The sequence below is a fragment of the Strigops habroptila genome, chromosome 6 (genome assembly GCF_004027225.2).
Source record: "Strigops habroptila isolate Jane chromosome 6, bStrHab1.2.pri, whole genome shotgun sequence".
NCBI classification, from domain to species: domain Eukaryota; kingdom Metazoa; phylum Chordata; class Aves; order Psittaciformes; family Psittacidae; genus Strigops; species Strigops habroptila.
Window position 1 is genome coordinate 40,685,680 of NC_044282.2, and position 10,146 is coordinate 40,695,825.

General features: G+C 35.2%; 1 protein-coding gene across 4 annotated transcripts in view; it reads left to right on the forward strand.

The window, feature by feature from the left end:
* The window catches only part of CSMD1 (CUB and Sushi multiple domains 1), a 1,137,242-nt gene extending 1,133,036 nt beyond the window's left edge, over positions 1–4,206 (forward strand). For 3 of the 4 annotated variants that reach the window (XM_030490098.1, XM_030490097.1, XM_030490095.1), the window contains one exon: positions 642–4,206. In XM_030490098.1, the coding sequence (XP_030345958.1) occupies positions 642–801 (160 nt within the window). In that variant the 3' untranslated portion in view covers positions 802–4,206. The remainder of the gene's footprint in view (positions 1–641) is intronic. The other variant, XM_030490096.1, reaches the window with a different exon arrangement.
* The last annotated feature ends 5,940 nt before the right edge of the window (positions 4,207–10,146 follow it).

Below are 10,146 nucleotides of genomic sequence, written 5' to 3' on the forward strand. Positions count from 1 at the left end.
AAGGTGATCAGATTAAATTCACCAAGATGCTACTGTATTTTTTACCTTGGTATCAATGTTTTAGAAATACAATGATATATATTTGGAATTGGTAAGGTGTTAATTTAGTAGAGCCGGAATAAGTGTTTCCACTCTCTGTAAAGATTCTTTTATGGTTAGACTGGCAATCTAAAACTGAAAAAGTAATCAGAAATTACCATAATTGTTGCAACTGACATAAAATATTATGTTATCAGTTCCAACTTTACTTCTGTTTGTACTTTAGTTGTACATTGCTTTACTTTCGGCTGCCAATTTTGGCATGAACAACAAGCTGTGAACTTGTCATTCTTTTGACATTTTTATAATGAAAAGTGCATACCTATATTTTGCCCTCATTGTCTCTCTGCTTTGTAGCATCAGCTTGCCCATTAGGAATTTGTTTTCTTCTCTTCATGCTATGAAAAACAACTTCCAGACAGATTTCTCTTATGTTTTAAGTAAGTCCCTACAGCATCCTTTATAGGTCTCCTTTTATCACTTTTAGACAGTCATGAAACTCGTGTAGACAGGATGGAAACATTAAAGGTAAAACTTGCAATAATTGTAGATTGTTTCTGTTTAAGGGATACTAATGATAATTTCCTGTCTTTTTTTCCCAGAACAAGACCAAAAGTACAGTACAATGGGTATGCTGGACATGAAAACAGTAATGGACAGGCTTCATTTGAAAATCCCATGTATGACACAAACTTAAAACCCACAGAGGCAAAGGCTGTGAGGTTTGATACAACTCTGAACACAGTTTGTACAGTGGTATAGCCTTCAGTGCCCAATATGACTGATTCATAGCCATACCTCTGATGGACAAGCAGTAATTCCTTTGGTGCCATATACCAGTTTCCCTTCTTCTCTTGGCTTTGCTGCTGTAATCTTTAACATCGTCTGTCAGCCTACATGCAGCTAAATTTTCTGGTAAAAACGTGTCAGTCTTCTGGGGATCAGACAAAGAGTATTTTTTCATCTTAAAGATGGATCGAAATGCCTGGCTGCATCTGCTTCAAATCAAGGCACACTTTAAGGAAGACTGCCAAGTCATGCCAATTTCTCATATTTAATGCCTCAGACTTTCATATTTGTATGTGGCTGGATGCCTTTCAATGCATTCTTCTGGGCACTTGGATAAATCCTTTGAGTACTGTGACAAATGATAGCACCACAGATTATCCCCAGGAATATTTTGAAGAAATCAAGCTCTCTTGAAGGAGAAGACAACCTTTCTTGAAGTTGCATACACCTGCAAATGCTTTACCATTGAAATCTTGCTAAAATTAAAGAAACTTCCAGTGTATCTCATACATAGGGCAGTTTGGCAATTTCCTAATCAGCCGTTATATTGCAAAATGTTAATGCACAATTTTTTTGCACTAGAGTGTTATGGCTGACTGAGTAAGATATTGGTAAAAATATACAGGGTTTCTACACACTGTCCATTGTATATAGACATTCACTCACTCCTTGCCAAGCAAAACGTTCCACAACAAATTTACTTGGAATATTAAATTATGAGCCCCGTGCTTAGCACCAGTTAAAATCATGTGTGTTAGAGAACAAGATTTCTTTTGTCAATTTTTGACTAAATTTCTTCGTAAACATGATTACAAGTCACTGGAGACTTTCAGCCAGAACAAGAGCCCATTTCTCAGAAATTTTCATTGCCAGTATTGTTTTCTTCTGAAATCAGTCATCAATCACCATTGTCAGTATCATACTATTTAACAGCAGGGGGGTTAGCAGCTATTGCTGCTTGCCATGTACAAATGTGAATAGTAATTTATTTTAGATAGCTCATAAAGCCTGTGAGCCTGTGCTCATAATACAGTCTTCCCTTTTGCATTATTTTCCATTTTTTCTTGTAATATGACATCATTTTCTGATGTTTCATGGAACTAAAACACATTACAGTAGCATATGTAAACCCAGTGCAAATTTTGTCTATAACAAGCTGATATTCAGTTTCTACTTTGAACAAAGAGAAATACTCAGTTTTCTTTGCTTTCTGTTTCTTTTCAGAATTTTTAAATGCCCTGCTTACTGCTTTTGTACTTACACAGTTTGACAGAAAAAGTTTGACATTTGTAAATATGAATGATTGAGTAAATCATTAACATTTCCTTAGAATTAGAGGTTTTATAGAATGAAAACAAACAAACAAATGAAAAATGCCATTGGGCAGATAAATTGAGGTTTAAGATTAGGAAATTACAGGAAACAAGCAAAGTCTGATTTTAGATACATTGAGCTCAGAAACCAGGAAAGTTGCTTTCCTTTCTTAAAAAATTCAGGGTTATTTGTTGTTGTTGTTGTTTTGTTTCAGTTTTCTGAATTTCAAACTGTCCTATTGTCCAGTTGCTATAAAAAAAAGCTGCAGAATAATGTTTCTGAACTCCATATGTGTGTAGGTCTGGCTGTTATACACAAACCAAAAAGGTAATGTAAGCCCAATAACAGGTTTTTCAGCTAATGTTGCAGAATGCAAAGAAAATTTCAAAGGTAACCCTTGGTCAGCTTAACAACTCTACATCTGTTAGATGAAAAATGCCAGCAATATAATTCAGTATTGTAGGGCCTCTAGCTGTTATATTCTTCATATAAGCAAGCAACTCTGAAGAAAATTTAATAAATAATCCTTTCCAGTCAGTCCCTTGTTCACTTTGTTAGTAGTTTTTGGCTTTCTTTTTTTGTTTGTTTCTGAGGTTTTTGTGCAGTAAGTTTCATTTATGTGTCACTTCTCAGAGCCCTTCACATTTCCTGAGAAAGAACTAAGTCATCAGATCAAAGTTGTTTTCCTAATCCTCCCTCATGTAGAGGAAGTTGCTATGAAAATGAAGAGCTTCCGTAGGAACAGTGGGACAGGGAGGGAATCTGTTGTGTCATTAAAGTTTTTGACATTACTGCTTTGGAAGACTTTCTATAGTGGCGCTGGCAGAAAAAAAAAAAAAAAGGAGTAGCTATTCATGTTTTCTACTCCTGCCCTGACAGTGTATTCAGTGACCTGTCTCGCTATGACCGCCAAGGAATGGCCCTAGAAAAGAGAATAGTTAAATTGTTTGATCTTTTGTGTTAGAAAGCCCAGATCCTGTGAATCCCTTATTCAGTGGTTTATTCTGGGGAGGTTATGTAAGGAGTGTTTATCCCTAATGAGAGTTCTTTGATCAGGGACACTCAAAATTGGGACACGCTGACAAATTATCCTAAGATGTTTGTTTGGGAACAGGAACTTCAGACTAGAACCCAAGTAAAACAAAGCATTCGTAGTTTTATCTGTTCTGTCCACATCCTTCAAAGGCTTCTACTTCTCTGCTATGTTTGAGTCTTCTGTTCAGGTTGGATCTCTTTCTCCTGAAGTTATTTTACAGAGGGCTGTGTATGCATGCACTTACATATGGTGCTTCATCAGAATAAGACTCTTAAAATGTTGTGCAGTGGCTGGGTTAATGGCAGCCAGGAAATGTGCTTTTTGAGATATATGCAGAAGACTTTTTCCCCAGTGTTGACCAGATCATTATGACGGGCTAATAATACATGCTATATATTTTTTTTAAAAAACAGGTTATGTGCTTCAAAGCTGTTAAAAACTGCTGCTTGTATCACACATCTTGCCTTTCTCCAGGCTAGCTGCAATAATTTTTTTCTTGTGTAAAATATTTTGTAAACAAAGAAAAGCTGTTATTAAAAAGGAAAAAAAAAGGTGGGTGGGTGAGGGTGGGGGGTTTGGGGAAAAACGCTGGCATTATGATCAAGTCAATCTAATTTTCATTCCCAGTATTTCATTCTGCCATTTCACTACATGCTGCTGTGACATGAAGTAGGTGCAAAAGAACTTTTTGTACAGAGATATATTTTTTATGAAGAATTTGTAAAATTATTAAATATGCTGTACTTTTTTGATTAATGTAGGTAAATTGTTAAAAATAAATGTTTTTACAATACAAAAAATTGTAATTTTCCCAATAATGTAAAATTTACCATCTTTAGCTGATTTTCAGTTCTGATCCTATTACACATGTATTAATATTAAAGTGGCCTGTTAAAAATAAACAGTATTCTCTTTGGCAAAACAAACAAAACAAAAAGCTATAAAAGATTGTAATATAGCCTGTGCAATGCCACCTACCTTGAAAGCAAAATCAGAGTTCTAATTAAATATTTAATTTTAGATTTTCAGCTTTTGTGTGACCTATTCTTATGAACTTTTCCCTTCCATTTACTTTTATGCTTTTAAATTTCATTACATTAGCTTGTTCACTAGAATCTTAACCTTGTCATTTTCTGTTCCCAAGCATTATGTACCTTGGCAAAAATTTTCAGGTGCTTTCTAGTAAGATGGATCTACCTCCTGTTATCTTAGACTTATCATTCAGATTTTCAAATGGGACTAAGGATGAGACTTTGGCTCTCAAATCATTGGGTTGTTTTATAAAAAAATAACCTTTTTATTCATCCACAAGTCTGCATCCTACCTGTGGAAGTGATGGATCATATGGAACCAGAAGTGTTTCCAATTCTAACATCTGAGAGCTGGTTCTGCAGTCACTTAGGTGTACGTACTTCTACTGAAATGAAAATGCTTACATACGTAAAGATAGCCACATATATTAGTGTTTTCAGAATCAAGACCTGAAATTCTAAACATTTTTTAAAGATTTATTTTACTCTGTATTTGTGTAAAATTTTTTTCTATTTGATTTACTTGTTGACATCTAAGAAAGAATGAGTCAGGCTTCGAGAATATTCTACCCATTAGTCCTTTGGGAATCAGTGGTAGCATATGATTGTGGTTCACTTTAGAAAAAAATATGTGCATGTCCTTGCTTCCTTTCTCATCTTCATAATCTGTCTTTCTGGCAATATGATACCTGTAAGATAGTTGTTAAAAGTTCTCATATCTCAGAATGATCTGACTTTCCTTCTGACACTAAGCTAAGCTATAAGCTATAATCACTAACACTATCAATGCAGACATCAAGGCATTATCTGACAGGGAGTCATGACTTTTACCTCTTACCACAAACAAGAGTCTAACGTATACGAAATGCGAACTATTATTCTTTTCACCATTGCCAAACTGCAATGCCAGCTTTTGAAAATTATTTCCCCTTACTATCAATTGAAAATTGTAACATGATGTATTTAATTTTGGGTTCTAGACAAACCATTTATAGAAAACAAATCTTTTCTGTGTGTTGAGAATAGTTATGTAAGAGCCACTTACAGTTAAATTTGTAAAGAACAAAAATATTTTGTTTTCAGCTGGCATCTACTAGCTCTGGAGCAGCAGTGAGGTCATAAACAGTATCAAAAGGATAGCATACCAATTGGTATGATTTACTCAAAATGGAAAATGCATTTTTTAAAGCTGCTTTTAATTCCAAACTCCAATAACTGCATTAAATACACTGCTACCTGCTTTAGCATGATTATAACTCAAAACCACAGGATCTTGAATGCAAATGGCTCAGAGCTTGAGAGAACAGAGGTCAGAAGGTGGAAGAAAATGAGGTGTTCTGCAGAATACTACCTTTAAACAAATAGAATAAATTACTTTTGAGCATGTGTCTATAATGCTCAAAAAGAAAAAGTAATGCATTAGGGATTCATTCCAGATTCTTCTACCATTACAGTTTCAAAACCTGTGAATGACAGTCTTCTAACACAGAATGGTTTCCACTGAAGAGCACAGGATTGTAGTTTGGACCTTATATATGAGTATTTAACTATTGATTATATAACTAAACTATTTTAAATTACAGACATATGTAGTAAATGTATAGAGAGGTGAATATGCTTGGAGGCTAAGGGAAACTTAGGCTCAACTTTTTAGTGTTTCAGGTATATTTGCTGCTTCGTAGAAGTTTCAGCATCAAGTTATGTACCTACTATCCATGAAAAAATGAGAGAGGTAAGAATTTACTTACAAGATCCGCAGAGGCCAGCAAGCTGAGTAGAGCCAGCTATACTAATCAGTAAGAAATACTAAAGCAAGAGCAATGCTTAAGTGTCTCACACTTGGCCCAAGGAACATAAATGTTTCCACTAGGATTCGTAACAGAGTCACTCAGAGTTGGACAGATTATTCATATCAGGTTGGGTTTTGGTTTTGGTTTGTTTTGGTTTTGTTAGGTTTATTGGGTTTTTTTGCCAGGAAGCTGCAAAACACAATGGTTATTTAATGCACATTTCCCTCTTACACCCAACAGTGTACTTGTTAGAGTGGTCAAATTAGACATGGAAGATCAGAGTTCAGATAGATGATAGCTTTTTTAGCTTAACAAGAAGCACCAGGTTGTTAATGGTAAAGAAGATTGTTACAAGCACTCACTGTTAAAAGTAGGTGTTGTTGGGAAATTTTCATTACCTCTTTCTTGCAGAGCAGTATTTGATGTAGTAAAAGTCTCCAAGAATTCATTTTGGGTCATGCTTTACAGTCAAAATATGTAGGGAGCATTCCTAGTGTGAGAATCCTTTTAACCATGATGTAGATAACTTTCCTCAAAGAAGAAATGTATGTGCCTGGTGATTGTGACAGGGAGAAAAACACTGGTACTTTAATTTGGTTGAAGATCAAACAGCAGCGGGAGGAGGATTTTGAGGATATAACCTCTGAACTCAGGAAACGAATGTCAACTAGAAACCAAAGACCTCTTTGTATCTTGGAGTATCAAAAATTTGAGTTCACCCATGCTATGAAAGAACACAAGTAAAATTTGTTCAAAGGAAAAGATTAGACAGAAATGCAAATGAACAAACAAAGTGGCTGAATCAGATCCTCGTAAGGACCCCTTAAATCAACAGACACTGGACTGGCTTAGTAATGAAGTGATACTGTAAATAGCATTAGAAGTACATTCTAAATAATTCAGGATTGGAAAAATGTAAGTATCAGCTGAAAAAAATGGATACAGGTAACAATAAAAAGATTATAGGCAGAAATTTGTTAAAGGAAACTAAAAATATCAGAAAAAAATGATGCTGGTTCTTGGGATGATAAGGGAATTTTGTAAAGATTGTGAGTAATGAAAGAAATCTGAGTAAGGAAATGCTAAGTGCAGTGTTTGCAGTTAGCAAACAAGAATAATAATAATAAATATTTGATACTTATTAGAATTTTTCACCTTGGATTTTGTAACTGGAAAGAAGTAATGTTAGATATTTACTTCACTAGAGATTACATAGTACTAGCCAGACTGTTTGTAAATAGGAAGGATTTAAGCAATAACTGATAGACATAAACATTTTAAAAAGTCACAAACAACACAGAACTTTTACCTGGTATTTCTTATGAAATTATCTAAGCAGTTCTTGACCATGAAACAATTTTGCTTCTGTCTTGGAAAATAAAGGAAATGCCAGAAGCCTGGAGAAGTACTATTATTGTGCTAAAAAATAAATAAAAGACCAAACGAATGACCATTTATCCTAGCACTAAAATTTGAGGGAAAAGAAAGGAAATCTGATTGAGGTCCTTTTGACAGAAAGTAAAATGATAGGATAGAGTTAAAATCTTTTCAACAGATTTTAGAACAGTCAACCAAATCTCGTTTAATTCTTGAAAGCCTGATTGATAACTATTTATGTATTAAATTAAGAGACAACTGATTTAGTAGCACACAACAATTAACAGAAATAGAGAACATCAGTAATTATACAAGAAGTTGATTAAGAAATAGCTGTCAAGCAGACAATAGGGAATTATCACTCAAAAAGGCAATGTTGGAAAAAGTCCATGGGTCTGCTTCTAGGTCCGATGCTGCTCAACAGTTATGTGTAAATAAGGATAACATGTGTTGAACAAAATGTAGATAATACAAGTGATTACAGGATGATAAGTGATAATGAAAAAGTCATATGGCACAATTCGGTCTGGTTGCTAAGTTAAGTCTATTTAAGCAAAGTGTTTCTAGCATAACTTTGAGAATAGTTGGAAATAAGAAATAAGGACATTGAGGCCATCTTTATAAAATGGATATTAGATCCTGAAAAGTAGTATCTTGAAATGGATTTACAAGCATATTAACTGAGATACTGCAGCAAAATATGAGGAATTGAGTCACTGGATATAAAACAAGTACTGAGTAAGAATAGAAAAGTGATTTTTAGTCTCATTGCATATGAAACTCTATTAGATTCTGCATGTATTTCTGCAGTTCACTTTATAAATAGGATGTCAGGGAAAATTTGAGAGGATGCACAACAACATACAATTGTGATTTAAGGTCTAGTAGAAATAACTTCAGCAAGAAATTTATTTAATCAAAAAGAAGATCAATCAATCAACAGTATACTACACTACATTCATGGGATTACTAAACTGCCCTTTCATTTAAGGAAAAAAGGCGTAACAAAAACTTTAGTACACTTGAAACTGTAGCCAGACAAATTAAAAGGGAAAACTAGCCACACATATTTATGAGTGGAGAAAATAAACCTGTGATTTAATTTACCAGGAGAAATTATCTGTTTGCTATCTCTTCATTGCATCAACTAACCCTGATTGTTTTCACGTGAGCTAGTCATTAGTTCTACATTACAAATCTAGTGGTTCTCTCATGTTTCAGCTCTCTGAATAAAAATAAATAAAAAGCAAAAGAAAAATTAACTCAATCTGGGATCTATAAAGCATAAGGTATTTAATCTGGATTTTAGAAGCCTCAGTACAAGAATCTAAGTAATGCCTCTGCCACTTCACTTTATTGAGTTATGTCAATACCAACATTAAACCCCTGGCACTGAGGGCAGTTATGACAGATCCACTCACATCTAGACTATGAATCTCTTTTAGGTTCCATAGCAACGTGACCATATTGATACTAACTACTGGAAAGGGTCACTGGCATATACCTGTGAAATATTTGGGAGACTACTAGTTGGCCTAGACCAAAGCATATTGGAGACCATTCTTACTGTTTTACAGCATAAATGAACAAACGCCCATGCTCAGGAACATTCTAGGTCACTGCTATATTTTGTAGTACAAATGCAGACTTTTACAGACTTGAGAGGCTCTAATGGCCATCGAAAGGAGCTCTACTATTAGGCTGTTACAAAGGCTAATAGCCATCTTATTTGGCAATGGTGATTCAAACAGAATAGATGCTGTATGTTTGATAAAGAACTCTCTCACTGTGTAAGAAGCATGGGCAGAATGTGTCCAACAGCCTGAAGTTTTTGAAATATTTAGCAGAATAGCATGCGCTCATTTTAGAAAGCTAACCAAGCTTAGGTATAAGCTAGGTGAGAAGCTGCTCATTCTAATATAGCTCTAGATAAGTCCAAAACCCAAACATGGCCAGCTGAGGCACCCTAAAGGAGTGTTGAAGGGAAGTGTATTAAGTCTTGATCTCCATATATGTGGTATTGAAGTAGAGACTGTTGGGGCAGTAGGGAAACAATCTTGGATTTAGCACTGTTTTACTAAAGTCCTTTAGTAGCAAATTCCCTATACTCTTCATCTTGACTATCCTTATAATATCCACATAAATAAGTTAAACAGTTCAAGAATCTAGCCTGAAGGAAATGCAGTACAATATAACTTGCATCAGGTATCTCTACAGTTAAATTTCCCACCCACCCCAAAAAGCTAGACATATCTAATAGTCTCTCGGGAAGGGTCCCTGTCATTGCCCCGTAGGCTCAATCTAGACATCTTTAGCAGGCTGGTGGAGAAGAATGTGTGCTCTATACAGCATTCTGGCAGAAGCTGAGTGTTAATCTGGGTCATTAAGTAGAGAAAATAAGTTAAGAAGCAAGGAAATGTGGATTAGAAGAAATTTGCATGTAACAAATCTTCTATTATTTATCTCAGGATTTCCACAGGACACAGTACTTTCACTGGGATACAGTGGTTATGGACTTCAGGGCGTACCCCATGTAGATACACTTCTACAGCAGTAATCCATATGTGAGCACACCAACGCACAGACACCAGATCAGGATGAATTACTCATATGCAAAAGCATGGCACTAATATAGCAAGCTGATGCAGAGCTCCCTCCACTTACCTAAAGGGTATTCACCTCTTTCCCAGGTGCACTGGAGGTAACAGGATTCTGGATCCCTTCTCATACAAAGTGGTTTGCAATAAGAAAGAAAAGACACTAACGGATA